This window comes from Corvus cornix, chromosome 6 (assembly GCF_000738735.6).
Source record: "Corvus cornix cornix isolate S_Up_H32 chromosome 6, ASM73873v5, whole genome shotgun sequence".
In the NCBI taxonomy this organism is placed as follows: Eukaryota; Metazoa; Chordata; class Aves; order Passeriformes; family Corvidae; genus Corvus; species Corvus cornix.
Window position 1 is genome coordinate 9,637,487 of NC_046336.1, and position 19,490 is coordinate 9,656,976.

A 19,490-nucleotide genomic window follows, 5' to 3' on the forward strand; every position below is an offset into this window, starting at 1 on the left:
TAAATCAGCACACTATGGAAAATTTCATATTAATTCTGTTTTTTATACCTAGTTGCAAGAGATGATGGATGACAGTTACAGCTAATCAGAGGAAACAATTATTGCAGAGGGTGGCCTGTATCTGAAGTATAAATCCCGATCTGATCCTTGCCTAGTGGGATTATTCCCCACCAGACCTTAGTACTAAACTTTATCACCCACTCAACTTTAATTTTCATAACAGAACTGTACTTTTATTTCACAAAGCAGTAGTACACAAAGAACAAAAGAGGTTGCTAAAGGCCATGAACTAGGAAAAAGACTCAGAGCTGGGACTAGAAAACCACAGAGAAAGGCAGCAAGAATTATCAGAGAATGGAAGAGGTTTAGTTTGAAGAGAAGCTAAAAAACTAGAACTCCATGACTTGGAGGAAAAAATGCTGCCATTTATGAAAATAAACCCAAAACCTTCAAGAGTGGTAAAAAGCAGATGAACAGGAAAAAAACTGTTCATAAATTTCTAGTTCTACAAGAACTAGGAGTTACCAAATGAAATAAGGTGGCGTAGTTTGAAACAAACAAAAGGAAGTTCTTTTTCACCTGGCACGTAATTATATTGTAGAGTTATTAGACACAGGATGTCACAGAGGTCAGAAATACATAGAAATGTAAAATTTAAAAAAAAAAAAAAGAAAAAGGAAAAATAAAGTTTCTTCCGTGAATTCGTTTAATCTATCAAGGCTACTAAATGCAGTGATGCAGATGCTGTTTCCTTTTTGCAAGCCCTTCAAACTCTGGTTGGTGAGGTCTGGAGCAGTACTGCAGAGGAACTGCACATCCCTGTTCTGCACATCTGCCACAGCCCTGTGAGACAGGGGTGGATGGCAGGTGGTCCAACATCACAGCACGGGACAGCCACGCTTGCGAGAAGACTGGCTTGCTTTCAGAGTGCCAGATCACATATGGTTACAGGCACTGACTCAACTCAAGATGGAGATTTAGGTATTTTGATCAGGGCCTCTACTGATTTTAATCAACAGAGATCTGATGAAATGACAGAAGCACTCATTATTGCACAAGTGACTGCTGCACACTACGAGAGCCAGTTCCAGCTTTTTAAAGCAACCAGCAACGCTCCTCTTCCTCATGTCCAAATTCCTGATGTCTTTCTGTTCTGACTTCCAAGGATACTGGCTTTTTGTTTGTTAGTTTGTAGGGCATGATGTAAGCATGACTTTCTTGAAGCAGTCTGTGCAATGAGCTTCACAGAGCTGAAAGACATCAGTTTAATCAGTGCCACGGCAGCTTGGCAATACTGTCTTTTATTGAACCTGAAGATTAAATGCTGGTGTCTCCCTTTTAGGCATCACAATTCTATACCTACTTTAATTTTGTTGCTGCTGAAATGCAATTTGCACTAAAATCCAAGATTTCTTTTCCCCATCAGAGAGAAAGCTGTGGGATTTTTTTTTACTACATGCCCTACTAAACCATAACAAAATAAATATAAACGTTTTTACCAGCATTTGCTTTATAGAAGGTCTCCAGTCTACATGACTCTGAGTAAAGCAGTTACTTTCATCCAACTTTTGAAGTTTCCTGTAATTGCTCTACATAAAAATCTATATTTTGAGATCTTTCGAAGAGTGGTAAGTATATAATGAGAAAGCAGTTCTTATTAATTTGAGGTCCTGCAAAAGTAGACTTATATCCAGGTTAATGTCAGACTAGAAATACTAGAAAACTTTCAAAAGACTCAGTGGCAGCTTATTTACAAACATACTATTTATAATGAATGCATTGATACAGAATGACTCTTATAAAAAAGCAAGGCAATCTTTTATATAGACATAACAATCAACATTACAATAATTCAGATTAAAAGTACATTTTTGTAGACTGTTTACACTCTCACTTAGCTTTTAACCACAAAATTAGTGTGGTCTGATATTTTTCCACAGCAAAGGTCCTGTGCAGTCCTGGTTAAGATCTAAATCAGAATAATAATAAAAATATTTCTTTTATATTTGCTAATGTGAAAACAAAACCCATTCATAGATCCTATCACTTGTTTGCAATTGTCCTTACTGTGCCTTGAAGTTTGTGTTGCGCAAATTACTGCCAACTGCACATTTCTAACTAGAAGCTACTCTGGCATGTCTACCTGATACAACTGAGGTGTGACACTGACAGGAAAATTCTTAGTTGCATCCAGATACAAAAAGTCTCCTGATATGGATTTGTGCTGATTCAGAAGTTTAATTTATTTGGGGGTTAAAAAAAGAGAGAAAAAAATAACCTCTCAAAGTTTTCTAATAGTTAAATAAAAGATATTTCTCAAACTCTGAGGATTGAAGATGACACTTGAACTCCAGGTGACACAATGAGTTTAAGCACTAACCAGAGAGACAATCTAAGTACTAAATGAGCAATCACAACCTTCAAGAAGTCTAAACATGCACGCTCCTAGAAATACTAAATCAAAGAGAGGCACTGAAGCAAATATTCTACAATCCAAATCTCTTTCTAGAAGGGGTGCATGAAGGTCAACATTTCCATTGGCATCTGCCAAACTGAAAAGTCTCAATTATACAGCTGTGTGACCCAACTTTACAAGCAGCATTTCCACTGCATTTATAGCAGACAATTTTGGGTGACAAATACGGGACAGCAAGAGACACAGCTTTAATGGGTTTATGCTAAAGAATTTCTGCAAAGAATTATCCAACAACTTCCTATGTAGTAAATTAAAACGCAGTATGTGACCAACACAAGTCACAACAGCAACTGTTCCTTCTTTTCATTGTTCAACCAATCTCTGAACTGCTTTATACCTTACCAGACTTCCATAATACTACCTTTTCTATAGTAATTTAGCTTGTTAAATCAAGGCATGATTCAGGACAGTGTCTTTATGGGGCATGACTATGCATATACATAGGCACAGACACATGCAAAATTGATATTTTGGCTATGGACAAGCAATCAAGGTCATAATTTTGACCCAAAGTAAAGATTGTCACATTTTTCAATAATCATTCTAAATTATCTCCCTCAGTATAGCAAGGAGGCTAAGTATTTAATACAAGTATTTGGCAATCACTTATTTCTCAATCTTATTTTCAAAAATGCTGTAAATAATTAATTTCTCCACCTTGTCTATGCTTTCATACATGTATAGATACATAAATACATTTTTTGTATTTATGTATACATACAGTTGCCAAAATAAAGTTCTTTCCATTCATACTTTAACTGATTAGGGCAAATAAAATTCTTACACATGCGTAAGCCAGTATGTGTGTTCAACTGAATGTCACCAGGCAATAACACCATTCAGAAACTACACCAGTTAACAATCCAACATCCTGGGAAATGCAAAAGTCTGTTATTTCAGGAGGTAAGACTGTTCTGAATAATCAAAATGGCTGGATTTATATGATCTATGTCTAGATCTGGATATAAATCCATGTATGTACTTAGATGGATTTATATGCATGTATTCCCAATCTGTGCCAGATATTTAATACTTAAACTTTCAGACCATTTTAGAGAACTTTTCAAATTCTTCTGACTGGATTTCTCCTGTACCAAAACCTCTCTCACACTGCTCTTATTCAAATCTCCCTTGAGACACAGAAAAAATAAGCATTCACCTCAAAGTGTGTAAAATTAAACTCCTAAAACAGGGCTCAGGATTATCTGACATTGCAACAACCATACTAGTACAAAGATAGTTTGAAAAAAATATCCTGTTTTTAATATAGTAATGAATTAAAACATAGCTTTATTTATTCCTATAAGTGTACTGAAAAGAATAGCTTGTTTTTAAGTGAGTGTAACGAGCACTGTTTTGGTAGCCAACTTCTCCAATTCACAGGAATTTATGTGAGAGAGGGTCAGCTCCAATCATACAGTCATTAACCATGTACCTTAACAAGGTGAATAATCAACATATTTACAAACTAAACAAATTCAATCCCTTGATCTCTTATAAAAATGGGATTCAGGAGCAGACAGGGAATGAGACCAAGACGCTTGGAAACACAAGGGGTCGCCACTTTTGCTTTAAGGAACCATATTAATCAAACCAGTTTCCCCCCTAGTGACCTGAGGGCACAAACACGGACTCTGCAGTATATTCAGAACTTAGATTACAGTCTTGATAATAAGCATTTCAGCATCTTCATATTTTAACACCTTAGTGCTGAGAAAGATTAACTCAGGCAGAACTGTAAGGAACTAGCCTTTTATAAACTAAAGTCTAAACTGAAAAGCTACAGTAGATGTAAAAAAAAAAAGGGGGGAAGGGGAAGGAACGACAGAGAGAGTGTGTGAGAAAGAATAGAACATTACTTAGTAAAATCCAGTGACATCTACAATAGTTTTACAGCATGTTTAAGCCCTCTAAGGTTTTATATCTCCACCTGCCTTCCATTTAAAACTTACTCCTTGTTAATGAAAAGACATACAACAAAACAAAATGCAAATAGATCAAGGAAATACATCTAAATAAGCATGCCTGAAAGCCAGAAATAATATTCCCAAACTTCTGCATGTGAAACAGATTTCCCATGGCATCCACTGATTTGATTTTGTGCAAAAGGTACAGTCCTCTAAGTCACGCTACCCCAGCAGCAATTCCAATGAGTATACACTGAACAGTTTTTGGGTAACCATGGAATGTGACTGCCTCAAGTTCTTACCCTCCTGAAAAAAGACAACTGGCCCTGCAAGTGCAGCAATAGTGTAAATCTCCCTGAAGCATCTTCTGCCTTTGAAACAGCCAAGAAATTAATGATAAAACTGATGTCCACTACCTACAGTGTTTCTCTTGAGCTACCAGCATCTCTGCACAAATGAAAAAGGTGCCTCTTTTTTAATAGATCGGTTTAATACTGAAACAGATAGGATGAAGTTAAAAAAGAATAATCAAGATACTGAACTGAATATTTTGAAGCAAGTGCCCCAGCTGTGGGGGAAAAGTGCATTTAGTTCAGCAGCAAAACAGCACAGTGTGAAGATATTGTGCTTGGACACAGAAGTTCCGTAATGGAAGGAGGTACAAGGCAAGTCAAGATATAAAACCATAGTACATTGTTAACCAACCTTAAAACTTACATATATTGCAGTGTTTAAAAGTAAGACACATTCATTTATTGTACAAGGTCTATAAGGAATCCTTAAAATTGCCTGTTGTAGTTTATGACTCAACATTGTAATAAAAATGTACATATATATTATTTCCTTGTCACTTAACTGTACTGTTAGACCTCATGGACTTGTTACTTCACACAACGAAAACCGCTCTTCACTGAGGATACTCCACATTTTGACCAATCTGAAAAGGTTTACTTGTGCTAGAAAAGACCAACCGCAAAAGGCTCAGTTCAGATATGTTATGCCTGCAACTGGTAACTCAGGGAAGCAATACCTAAAGGAATTCAAGCTTCTTTTTTCTTTTCTTTTTGTTTCGACTGCATCCTTTTCACCTGCCAGTTGTTCTGATGAGTATGTTTTTAGTATACAAACCGGTTGATAAAAATTCATCAGCAGAGGCATATAAACTCTAGATATGATTGATTAAAACAGAGCAAATCAGAAAAAAACAAAATCCAGTGATTTACTCTGACTGTAAACAATATAAAAACACCATTTGCTTCAAATCTCAAAATAAGTTAAAAGAAAATCCCAACCTCAGGGCACATGACCCTTTCAGGTTTTGACACAAAAAAAAAAAAAAAAAAAAAAAAAAAAGGGAGGGGGGAGGAAAACAGAAAAGTTCATTATATAAAGGTTATACATTTCTCTTAACTGAAAGTAAATCTAAACAAAACTGGTTTTGTCCCTTAAATTTAAACTTTGAGTTCATTGGCAATTGCTTTAAATGAACTGGCATTTTCAGATTATTCAGACAACTTCCATCAAGTTCAGCAAAGAAAACTCAGACAAGCATTTTTACAGAATAAAAAAAAATCTAAATGGCTATGATTCCTCTATTAGCAGAAACACATAATGCAGTCTTAAATTTGCCTTTTTATATTATTTATATATTTATATATATATATAATATAATATAAACCACATATATTATATTATATATACATATACAGACAATTACAACATTAATGCAGTTTGTATTTTGTACAGTGTATTGGACAATTCAATGAGCATCAGACCATGGCACGATATGGTCCCTGCATTTTTAGGAACTGAATGATGAAGGAGGGTCCTCCTGCAACAATCTGAGGTGGAAGGTGGCTGAGTGGGCAGTTCTCAATACTCATTATTGACAGTTTGCTGCAAAGAGCCAGCTCAAAGGGAAGGCTGTGCAGATTGGGGTTGTCATTCAAATACAGTTCTTCCAGATTCTCCAGTGTACCTAGTAAAAATAAAATAATAAGTAGTAGTAGTATCTTTTTCATTCATGCAGTTTATAACTTTCAGACAAAGGCTCTGAGTCCACTTGAAGATTCTTTCCTATACAGAACCTTGAGTCAGTGACCAGACTCCTATTTCCAAGAACAGCCAAGTTCTGTTCACCAATACCAAAGAAAGAACGAATTTTCTTTAGTTTTAAAAACATCCATTACTACATCTCCTTTAGGTAATAAATGAACAGCAAATAAAGAGAATAAGAGAACTGAGAGGGATTTCACAGTAGCCATTCAGGGCTATGCAAGTGCAGGCAATATTGAACAGCTATCTAGTCAAAAGGACCTAGAAAATACTTATACCACACAGTATCTATTATCTCTTTAAAAATATCTATATTATACCTTTAATGTAATTAGAATCCATTCATTAAAGACCTGAAGCTGTATCTGTCATGTGCCACAGGAAAAAAGCAGAAGAGTGTGGCTTCTCTGCATAGCAATGAATTTATTAAATGGAACTAACCAGTGTGAAAATTTTTTCCTGAATTCAAATTTTACAACTTCCTCTCCTACAGATACTGCAATACAGGTTGACCAGAAGATGGAAAACAGAGTAAATCCTTCTTAAGACTTCTATTCCTCTTTTCAAAAACATGGAACTCCTCCCCAAAATATTCCCCATTTTCCAGTCTTACATACCATAAACATCTATAACCTAAGAGACTATTTAATCTTTCACAAGAGAAAGCAGTAGGCAGGACTCATGACATGGAAAACCAATCAAAAGGAGAAACTATAGAAGAAATAATGAGAAACAGTTGATACCATGATACATGAAACAGTCACACCTGACCATAATTCACTGCTCTCTCATGTGTGAAGACAACCAGCTTTAATAACCAAACTGTACTCCTACAATAGTATTTTAAATTTTAATTTTTACTGATTTTAATTCCAGAGTTTGTTTCCACAGCATCCAAACACTCTTCACTAGCTTATGAACTAAATTTAAAAACTCCAGGTTTAGATTATTTTAGGCTTTTCTCACATGGAGGCACAAGATGAGCAGCTGTAATGGCTCCTCACCAAAGATGCTGCGAGAGAGAGACCACGTCTTCCTCAACTGCACATCACTGTTTCTGACCACATTTTGCTTGGTGTAGCTTGTCCCATCATTTTTTCCTCCATAATAAGCTCAAACTATAAGATTTTAACTTAAGTGGTCAGAATCATGCTCTGGGACTAATATAATGGAGACCAATTATGAAAGAAACATTGGCTCCCAGTTCCAGATGCTCTGAAACCCACCTAGTCTGAACATCTCAGATAAAAAAAAAAAAAAAATCCTATTCCTTCCCTTCTGTAAATCTCCTCCACTTTCTTTTCTAACCTCATCAAGGTGAAAAACAATACGGGGGCCTATAAACAAAACTGTGTGCAGAAGGACTACCAGGAGAAACATTTGCTTCAGCAGCCTACACCTTACACAAGGGTTTTGTCTACACCATGGCATTAGAGTAGGATCAGTGCACTTCCTTTCCCTCTCCAAGAACAAATTTATAAAGTTGAGTCATGGATAACACAAAAATTGTGGGACAATTTGGAGGTAAGGAATGTCACCATTACAAGTTGGTGTCTGTTCAGCAGCTTTCTGCAGCAGAACTGAAAGAAGATAGTGCATCCTTTCCACTACAGTTCAGTAAGATAAAGATCGTACGCTCTAGCACTGTTCCTGTGGCACACGCTTCACATCAGGCTGTACGTATTTAGAAGTTTCAAATGAATTTTGTGGCTTTTACTGATGAGCAGAATAGATGCCTATGATATGTGCTTTGCCCAGACACACTGCATCAAACCAGACAACGGGATCTTACCAATTTCCTCAGGAAGGTGTGTGAGAAGGTTCTCTCCGAGCCCAAGGTGCGTCAGATTGGTAAGGTGACCGATTCCTCTGGGAAGGGTGGTCAGCTGATTGTTAGTCAGAACCAATTTCTAAGGGAAAAACACATTTTTACAAATTAACTTAATGATTTTTGCTTGTAATGACAGCAAGTAACAAGATATGTAGCTGACAAATGAAGGGGGTCTAATCTCCTGAATTTGAAGAAGAAAAATTTCAATGATTCAACATTTCAAACCTCTACTAAGCATCACTAAATGTGAAAGTAAAAAAGTGCATAATAAAACACATGCCTAAACAAATGAGCACGACTGAAATCATTCCTGGGGTGGTATTGCACTCATGGTACAACAGTTATTCAAACTCCAAAATTTTGTTTGTTCAGTATTGAATAATAAAGCTGGGGAACAACTAGTAGGGACTAATTATGGGTGAAGGGGCACAAGATTCTGAACTTTTGGCTCTGTGTCCACGCTCAAATAGTTTCCACTCATCCAACAAGCTGCAATTAAATCAGCATGGTGTAAATAAAGGACGTAAAGATGTTTATCTCGACCAATTATTGTTTCACCTGCAGATCCTTGAGGTAAGCTATTTCATTTGGCAAGGATTCCAGTTTGTTTTCCTCTAGATCTAACTCTCGGAGTTTCCGTAGATTTCCAATTCCATGGGGAAGTTTCTTTAGGAGATTGTTTGACAAGATAAGAACCTCAAAAAAGAAATAACAACCAAACACAGAATTTCAGTAACATAATAAGTAAATAACAGATTAAGATACAATTTTTTTATACATTTTCAAGAAATGAAGTCCAATATTAGCCTACATTTACATTAAGGAAGTAATTGGAAATTGAAAAAAAAAAACCAAGTGAGTGATTTAACATAATCTGTTTCAAGTCTTTAATGACATAAATATATACATTTAGAATATACTTCTTTCAAATATTATTATATGTAGTAATAAAGGCAAAGCAAAAACAACAGAAACCTCCTTTCTTCAAATGACCAAAGAAAAACAATTTCTTCCTGAATTTGCCTATCATTTTGTTATGCTTCCTCATAGCCATCTCATAATCATGTTTTACATTATTTGCTGTGCTTGCCAAGTTCTCCTTAAAAAGCTTAGTACTTCCTCTTCTCCCTATGTCCCTTTGGTTAAGAGCAAACAAACACACAGATGGGAGCACCTAAGCAGAACATTGGTTTTCCAAAATGGGCTGCCATCACGCACACCCATGCCTACTACAGTGCTGTCCTCTTGTTTTTCTCCTCCTTTCTGAGTTGAATTATAAATACCCCAGGTTCAAGAAGTCTATCTTTATTTGCAGGGTCAGTTAACAGAGTTACTCATTATTCCACAGGCAAGTTAACAGGGGTTACACTAATACACCATTTTTCCTCCAGAGAAGCCCTGCAGTTCTTGGAAGTAACCAAGCCTCATAACAGCATTGTGAGTAGTAAGGTAATGAATTACTGATTAAACAATGCTATTATCTAGTTATTTAAGAAGGCACATTGAAACACGAGGATGTGAAAGAGCAGCCAATGTGGACCCTCGTGCCAGCCACACACAACCAGCCAAGGCTGCAAGTGCCTGTCTTCTACCAACAATCCCAGCTCTCACTGGCTTCACGTAATGTGAGAACACCCCAGGCAGGAACAAAATAAAAATATGGTGAGAATCAAAGTGAAAATTGAAGTGACAAAAAGCCAAAGCCTGAGGATTAGCACAAGCAGCATTTCAGTGACCTTCCTTTATGCACTACGACATGCACAGAGCAGTGAGAACAGTAATGTTTTAATCGCGTATCAAGAAACAAAGGCAGGAACAGACAATATTACCTACGTGCAATGCAGCTGACTTAGCACTGCTGTGGGAACCTTCACTTTTGTGTAAACATCGCCCCAACAGCCCTTTGTATTTGATTTTTTAATTACAGAGAAACGCAGTGGTAACAGGTCTGCAGACCAAGCAGCTCTCGAGCTTCAGCAGCCGACAGACCACCAGCAAACCCAGTTGTTAGAGGTTACTAATTTCCCAATCACATCAACCACACTTAAAAGGGAACTGGGCTATTAAATAGCTATTACTCTGTCATATAATTTTTGCCCCACACTGAAGGAATAATTAAATATTCACAGAAGTCACATTAGAAATTTGCAATTTCAAATATACCCTTTGTTACACTTCTTTAACAGATTTTTCCCAGCAGCTCACAGAGCCTACAAAGTTCCCTCAACTGCCCAAACAAGTACCTCTATCTTTCTGTCCCTCCAAGGCATTAATTTGTTTCTGCTGATGGTACTCTGAGAAACAGGATGAGGGGACAGAGCAGGTTTAGTTCGTGCTTTTAACCTACAAACTCTTCCCCCTCAAAGGCTCAGAATTCGCACCTGGCTCCCTACAAGATTCACAGAGCTGCACTCAAGCCACCCCTGGCTCTAGAACGTTTCATTATGTTTTTCTCATCCCTGCTGCTTCCATGCTGGTCTCCAGGAACTGAACCGAGTTCAGCAACATTGCATTTACAACACTAATTCTCTGTTGAGAAAAATCTTCTTTCTACACCGCTACAAATATATCTGTACATAGTCGTTTGTGCACACTCATCGAGGGCCTAAAGAACAACATTCAAAAGCCGTTGACAACAACCACAAACAGATGCAACATCACATTAAACAGCAAAGATACACGTACTTATTTAGCTTTATTTGACCTGAAAGTAATATTAAACGTGAAGTAGAGAATGCCTATGTTGCAGGCATTCACGTAGCTGTTAATTTATACTCTTCTCACCTCAAGAGAAACAAGCCCAGATACATCCTCAGGGATTTTTGTTAGCTGGTTAGTCGCTAAGTTCAGTTCTACCATACTCGTCCAAGTCCCAAAGTCCAAGGGGAGAGACGTCAGCTGATTGTCCTATGATTTAACATATTGAACGTTTAGGGTCTGCCCTGGCAAGAAGTTGGCAAGGCATCTGACAGATTGAACAAACTAACAGAAAAACTTCATAATAACATAGTCGACAGTGAAATCAGGAGAATAAAATGTTGGCCAATTTTTTTCAAATTCCACCAAACATTACTGGTACCAACCTAGAGTTACAGAATTTGTTACTAATACAAACTTAAGTGGAAAAATTAGAAATACATAATTCTCAAGATCTCACACAGTGGTTAAAACACTTTTTGTCCTATTTTTGCTGAATACAGTGGATGGTGGGTTAAAAAAAAGAACAGAAAGTTCACCATAACTTACAAAGGTGCTATCAGCAAACATCGAAATCCTAAAAATATATGGAGTTAAAAAAAAAGTCCAAACAAACCAATCAGGAGAATAAACACCACCACTAAAAAAAACCCACCAGAACCCACACACCAAAACCCCTGAGGGGGAAAAAAAAAAAAAAAAACAACAAACCCACAACCAAAAAAAAAAAAAAAGAACCAAAAAACCCACATATGCTTTAATGGCTCAGAGTAAAAGCATCTGAAATTACTCTGAACATGCTACTGCTCAAAATGTTTCTAAAATATTTGATCTAGACCAGACACTTCAAAATCTTTTAAAAAATGGTCATACAAAGTTCTGGTAAACAGGCAAAGCTACAAATGGGTACGTGATAAAAACCGGACTTAATGCAAATTGAGGATTCATTTGTGTCAAACTATTCTAGAACAGTAGCTGAGCTTAGCTACTGCTCAAGCATTTCTTGAAATAGATCTATTAATAGAAAAATATCATCTCTTTTCCCTACTCCTCTTAAACCACATTAGCACACTAAAAAGTTCTTTTGCTGTGCTCTTCAACTATTGCCAAAAGTCTCCAGACTTAGGTTTTGAAAGACTATATTAAAAAAAATTATGTTACATAACTTTGTTTATAATGTAAACTGTAACAGTGTCTGAGGGAGAAATAAGCTAATCTACAGGCTTGTGTCCCATGTGAATATTCAAGAACTTTGCAAGCAGCTTTCTTGTTTTCATTGTTCAAACTCAAGCAAATGTGACAAAATCTTAACTAGTAACATCTTGATAGCACAATTTTAGACTAATACAGAATTGTTTCTATATATGACAGCAGCAGCATCCACTTCAGCGTGATAAATTCATTCCTTACATTATTAAGTCTGCCAGAATTCATGGAGCAGCAAACAGTGCTCCTCATTGATTTTACACAGTAGCATGTTTCTGTGCCTCACCTTCATGTTCAGCTTACTTAATACTTTCGCCCTAGAGAAAATTCCGAAGGGGATTTTATTGATGCGGTTGTGCTCCATATTGAGAGAGTAGATTGTGGAGAACTGGGACGGGCCACCCACAGGATAGGACTGGAAGCAGTTCCTGGCCAATGTTAAACTAGTCAGTTTGACAAGGCTGGATAAAAGACCCTGTAGAAAGAAGAAAACCACACCAGAACTTAGGACAGATTTATTTCAATGCCTCTCTTTTCCCTTATGGGTCTAATTAGAAATGTTTTTCCCCCCTCAAGTCCATCCCCTGAGGAAGTGTTGCAACACACAAACCAGTGTTATATTTGATAAAACTTCCACCAGCAACAACCTCTGCTCACAGTCATCAGCCACTACCTTATTTCCCCCTTCCTCCCTGCATGCTGACAGATAGAAAAAAGCAAACATACCACATTTAAAAGCACAGGTTTGGGAGGTTTGGTAACTCTTTTCTCCTCTGAAAGCAATTTTTCTAATGACACACTGCTCCAGGAGCACAGGGGCAGCGTGTCCATCCCCAGTAGCTGTTTTGGCTCCAGCATCTCACCCACATCCAAATGGGGCCCAAAGAAATATCAACCCCACATACTGGCTCCCAAAAGAGGCATTTGATAACTCCAGTACAAATCTTTGGTAACTTCATAAAAATCCATATTGTGATCACAACTGGTAGAAGTTTCTTGTTAGTGTCTTGTAATTATACTGTAATAGTTTCAGATAATCAGACAGAGAAAAAGAATAGGAAGGGTTTGAAAATTCCATTGTTTTTTCCTTTTTCTAAAATATTCCTAAGTTATTACTGCTCTATTTTTTTCCCCCCTTAAGAAATGAAACAAGAAGCCTGTAGTTAAACTGGATAGCAACTGCTGTCCATTGAATCCAGAGTTTCATTTTTCTTGACAATCTAATTAGATTCTGAAATCCTAGCAGCCCATATCTCAGTTTATCTGTTAGTTACGTGCCAAGCACGTTGCTGGAAGTGTGGAGATGAATAATGAGATCTAAATTACTGCTGAAGTGTCACCTTTGCTTATTACTACACCAACCTGAATCCAGCCCTATTTGCTTAAGTATTACAGAAATTGGAGATTTATGCATGGCATTACATACCATAAATAATGCAACATCTGCAATCAGGAATGAGCAATAACAACATAATGATTCCAACCATATTCCTAATGTCAGTATTTCTGGATTGCGATTTGAGCTCTATAATCACTGTAAAAGCTTTAAGAATATGGCTTTGCTGTTTCACCAGGAAAGCTTTGGCTACTTTTATAAATAGTTTATTAACATTATCGTAGATAAAACAGGATCAAACAAGGACTTATCTTCATGCCCTGGCTAAAACTTTAGACACTGGGGGCATCTCAGCAAATATCAATGAAGCGTTTTTCCCCCTACAGATAAAATAATGGACCTTCAAATCAGTATTAATCTAACCTAATAATTAATTAGTATAATCTTTGATTAGGAAATATGGCTTCTACCTATACTTTAATTAACAGATATTAGTCCTAGGGTTAGGCAATCCCTGAGCTCTAACACACTTTATTGCTTCAGATGGATCCTGGCATTTCAAAAAGCTGGTTTTGAAGTCTGCTTGTATACCAAAAAAACATCTAAAATATGTTAGGTAATTCACTCTAATAGCCTGGAGTAATTAAATGCATTTGAAGGGAAGAAAGAGAGCTTTGGCAGTACAAAGAGAACAATGCTCTTACATCTGTGAGAGCTGTGGCAGTACTGCCTTCTTCCAGCCCATCCTTTTAAGATAAAATATTTATTAGGCATTGTGTCAGCAGCTTCAGCTATGTTTTGAAATTCTGAAATTTCTTCTACAAATACAGTTCTTTGTCTTATAGCACAGCATGCTTTATTTTAAACAGATTACAGTATAAACTATACATTTCTGCAAGCTTGAGTGTTAACATATTGTTGGCAAATACACCTGAAGAAGGCAGCACAGTCACAAAGAAGTTTGTACTATGGTGAACATCTTTTAAAGCAACTAATCACCCCTCACATTAGCTTTTTGCAATTACACCATAGTTGCTTTTGTAACACGTCTGGGTGGGGTGGGCTAGCTTAGCTCTCATCCTAAAAGCAGCCTGGTGGCTTTCACTCAGTAGCATTTTCTTAAATTATAGTCTTACCCAAACATTTATTAAATTCTCTGTTTCAGTCTATCACTGCTGAGTTCAGAAATTTATCTGAAGAAAATTAGTTACTTACTGCCCTTTGTTACTGTAAATACTTTGCTGAATTCCAAGTGCATTTTTCTCCCCTCTATTTATAGTTTGCAATATACATCTTTAGATAACCTTTTAACTCGCTTTACACTAGTAATTTAGACAACTTGGGGTCATGGGGATGACAGCTTAGGAAACCAGTTTGAGCATCCTTAAAACAGAAGAGGCTATAAAATTTATGTTGTGTCATGAAGTCTTCATCTTAAAACATTCTAAAGAAATGGAATAAATATCCAAAATAAGAAACAATCACATCAGATTTTTTTTCTGACATCTCAGCAATTATTTCCAGGCACTAATGCTTCATGAAGCAGAAACATTGAGAAACACTTATCTAGCTTTAAGGGTGGGAATCTGGACTCATTATTTAAGGTTTTCTAAAGATACAGGACAGCATATACAACCACATGTATTGCTCCCAGTTTTGAGTCAAGTTGTATGACATTTAGTCCTTCAACACTGATTAAATATGCCTAATATTTACACAATCGACATAATTCACATTACATTTAGGTTAAAATAAAGGGTATTCCTCAGAGTTAAGATGGAAGATGAAAAAATTTCCCGTGTTGCACTCCCTTTACAAAACATCGATGTCCTCCAGCAGCATTCCCTCCCCAGTCCACTCCCTCTATTCCTCACCTCTGGTAAAGTAGAAATGTTGTTGTTCTCCAAGTTCAGCTCATCAAGTTCACTGCATTTTGCTAAAGACTTGGGAATTGCTGACAGCCTATTGTACCTCAGGCCAAGACGACTTAGACTGGACAGATTTCCTACAGGCAGAAAACAGGTGTTAATATACTGTGAGAATCACACATACACACAGAACAAGGTGTGACTTCTGATTCTTCTGTTGTCTCACACTCTACACTTCAAAATTTCAAATGGTGAAATGGAGCTGTCATCCCAAAATGGGAGATACACAGATTCCAGTGCTTTCCAATGCTGAAGTCAACCATGCAGAAGTAGATTGTGCATATTAAATATTATTCTGATGTTCTGCATAATATGATAAGCAAGCAAAAGGCTCATGTCCTATTGTGAAAGTCCTTCTATCCTGATCTTTATGTCAACAAAACATACTATCATTTTCCAGAAGTCCCCAAAATGACTCTTTAAAATTACGGACAGTATCATTCAATGCCATGACTCATATTACCAGAACCTGGGCATGCATCATACAACTCACGTCCTGGCAAAACAATTTCCTCTGCAGGGAAAAAAACCCCAAAGCTTTACCATCCTCCAACAGTAAGAATGTCTTTAACAGGTGATAGGAAAAACCCAAAATTACCACATTTTCTGAGTGACACTGAAGAAAAAGTCTGGAGGAAGTCTACAAAAATCTGGAAAATAGTGCATGTAAAATTATTTCCGAATATTGCTTGCCTGATGGTCCCACCTGATATGTCTTTCTGTCAGGGAATAAAAATTTTGAGAAACTTGCAACTTGAAAATTTCCAATCTGAAGTTCCCTTTAGCTCCAACCTTTACCATCTAACAAGTACTAAAGACCAAAATCAACAGCTCAAGGATGCTGTTGAACTATAGGGTGCTGGGGCATTCAGCCTCTCCTGCAGGTACCAAGGCCTTAAACTTCACTGAAAAGTCAACTGGCAAAGAAACTTGTCTTCTGGCTCATCCCTACAGTCAGAAGAGGTGTCTGTGCAGGTGTGGACTTCGCACCAGGGGAGCTTGTGAACAGGTTCACACAATCAGTTCCTTGCAAAACATTGCTGTTTTACATTCACTTTTACAACCACCCATGGCACAACACCTTTGTTCTGCAAAGTGAAGCACCAGACAGACAAATTAGAAAAGAAACACAGGATTTAACAAACGTCAAAATGAATAACCAGCAGTAATTTTAAAAGATGAAGAGGCCTTAATATGGACAGTCTAACTGCTTATTAAGTAAAGGCTGTATTAATGCGTATGCACTCATACAAAGGTTACTGGAGCACAGCAAAGGAAGAAGTAAATGTAGAGTCTTATCTGCTAGACAGAGAAAAACTTTCAACAAAGCAAGCGGCAAAATACCTCTTTCCTGAACCTGGTCAAAATATACTGTAAAAATGCCCTATATTCCCAAACAGTTGGGAATGTAGATAATAAAAACTTGAAACTGGGAACAACAATGTTGTATGATTTGCTCTAGTTTCTAAAATGGAGAAGTCACCAGAGCAGTAAAAGTAAAATAAAACAAAACAAAAAAAGCAGAAAACAAAATACCTTAGCTCCCCCATAAAACTGCAAATGAAAAAAAAAAACCAAAACCCACAAACCCCTTAATACAGAACAAAAATTATCTACATCTTACAAGTCGAGAAAAAAAGAGGATGAGTTTTCAGTGCGTATCTGATATTTATCTAAGAAGCTTGGCAACAGATTTTACTTAGTACCATCAAGAAGTAAACAAAAGTCAAAACAGGTAGCTACACACCATTGCTTAACTAGTAGCATCACTAGTAGTATCTTCTTGGGATTTTTAGTTTGTTTTTTAAAGTGCTTAATTCTAAGCAAGTATAAAATTAATTTTTGTAGAAGCAGCAAAGAAAGTCTTCACTCAATCAGGAAAAGGCGTTTAAAATCCAGGGCTATCAATATTGCACTCCAGTGCACAAATCTTCATCTTTTCCTGTTAAATCCTGCAGTGCATTTACACACTAAAGAGAATAATTAAGATCTATTCTGATCCTAGAGTCCACTAGCATAAAGACACACATATGTATGTAATTTAGCTATTTCATGCTGTATTTGTGAGATGAGGCATTGCTGGCTGAATAAAAAACTGGCCTTGCTTCACACAAAAAACATCCTACTGCAAGGCTCCAAGATCGTTAGGATGTGCCATCCTAGGGATGAACAAAGCACATCCTGACTGTTTCTCTAAATTGTTATTTAATATTTTACTAAAGAATGAACAACAAACTTTACACAAAACAAGGCATCAGCCTACTATTCTTTTCACTACCTAAACCTTGCGCTAGATGCTGATCTGGATTTTTCAGGCGAAAAGGACGAACAGGGAAGTAGACAGCATGATGCCAACTGTTGCTTAGCAATACAACATTGCTGTGCCAGTTCCCAGATTGTGAGCACAGCCTGTATGTATATGGCTCTCTTCCTACCAGCAATGTGGCATTTCAGAAAAATGAAACAAGGCAGCCACTAGAGAGTCAAAATGTACCGTAAGTTTCCAGAAGAGAATGACACACGTTGGTTATCCGCATGACATTATCAGAAAGGAGGCATAAATAGCAGCTCCCAGTAATTTTTCCTTATCATAAGTAGCATTTCTTAATAGAACTTTATCACTGTTTCTTTACAGTTATCTTTCTCCTCCATGGAAAAGGTATGCAAAGGCATAACAGAAGACACATCCCATGTGTACCACATTCCTTATGACTGTTTTGCACACCACAGCACTAAATACAGTTATTCCTGAGGACAAAACCAGTAAGATTTCTGCTAGAGCTGCATCTGCTAGAGCACCTCTCCCATTGCTCCTGGAAGGACTGTCCTGAGCCCAGCTGATGCAGGCAACATGAGCCACCTTCTCATTTCAAGCCAGAATTTATTTACAGCCGATTTACTGCCACTCAATCTTCAGCAATCTTTTCATCCTCAGAGTTCATACTCACACCTCATTGTGAATGCATCGAAGTGTGAAACCCTTATTAGCTTTTATCTTCACATGCTGGACAAGCCAGATCTTAGTCTCACCTTCACAAAACAGGATGACCCTTGCAGCTCTTCCTCTGCTCAGTGTGTTCAAGCTGACTTTTCTTTTTAACAGGAATGCACCAGTACAATGTTAACATTTGCTTCCACGGTGCAGGGGCCAACAAGCTAATGTGAAAACCAAGTGACAAACTGTTTTACAACAGAAACTGTTACAAGTTGCTAAAGACCACACCTTGTGCACTGAACCATCAAATAATCTCGTTTACAGTTCCCTGAGCTCAGGGTAACCTAGCTGATACTCGTATTTGGAGTTGCTTTACAGTGCCTGCACTCATCTCCATCATTTCCAGCTCAGCTATTGCTTTCCAGATGGAACAGCACTAGGTATCTGCTGATGGGCTGTCAGGTTAGGTGTAAGAAATAAGGCAAGGAAGGTAACAACTGATCATGATGAGCTCAATCAGACTGTCATCAGGACCATTTGCAGATGCACTTTTGTCACTGAAGCTGTACCTCAGCAGCTCCTCTGAAACAACCCCTCGCAGGTAATGACTCAGAAAATGCTGCACTAGATGTTCACGTACGTGACAGTTTGATAACCACAAGCGAAAAGCAGATACTAGCAGGAAAAGCAACAAGTAAAACCCCTTCCAACTTGTTCTCTTCGAGAGCCAATTATGAAAACCCTTGTAAACTCAACTGCCTTATTCATTGGTACTCCTAAAAATAACATCGTAGACCAAGCCCTAGACACACACCAGGCCTAAGCAAGTAACTGAAAAATTGCTTTAGTTCAACTTTTGTCAGAAACAGTCACTCTTGGGAATCAGGTTTCACAGACACCTTATCTCAGGTCCATTTTCTCACCAGCAGAGTATGAACACCCATCAGCAGGTTCCAGCTCTCAGGGTTGAAGCAACCTAAGCACAGAATTCATAATCCCTTCACTGGAGCGACTGCATGTCTCTCTCAGGATTAGCTGCTTCATTTACACAGAAGTGAATTAAAAACACTTGGAAGCATGCAAATCCAGAAATATTAAATTAAACTGTTACTATAAAAG

The 19,490-nt window shown here is 37.4% G+C and overlaps 1 protein-coding gene across 3 annotated transcripts in view; it reads right to left on the reverse strand.

The window, feature by feature from the left end:
- Positions 1–206: 206 nt before the first annotated feature.
- Positions 207–19,490, reverse strand: part of SHOC2 (SHOC2 leucine rich repeat scaffold protein) — a 65,670-nt gene continuing 46,386 nt past the window's right edge. For all 3 annotated transcript variants that reach the window (XM_039553915.1, XM_039553916.1, XM_019293875.3), the window contains 6 exons: positions 15,383–15,513; positions 12,459–12,647; positions 11,054–11,176; positions 8,828–8,965; positions 8,231–8,348; positions 207–6,361 (listed from right to left, as the gene is read on the reverse strand). In XM_039553915.1, coding sequence (XP_039409849.1) covers positions 6,153–6,361; positions 8,231–8,348; positions 8,828–8,965; positions 11,054–11,176; positions 12,459–12,647; positions 15,383–15,513 — 908 coding nt within the window. In that variant the 3' untranslated portion in view covers positions 207–6,152. The remainder of the gene's footprint in view (positions 6,362–8,230; positions 8,349–8,827; positions 8,966–11,053; positions 11,177–12,458; positions 12,648–15,382; positions 15,514–19,490) is intronic.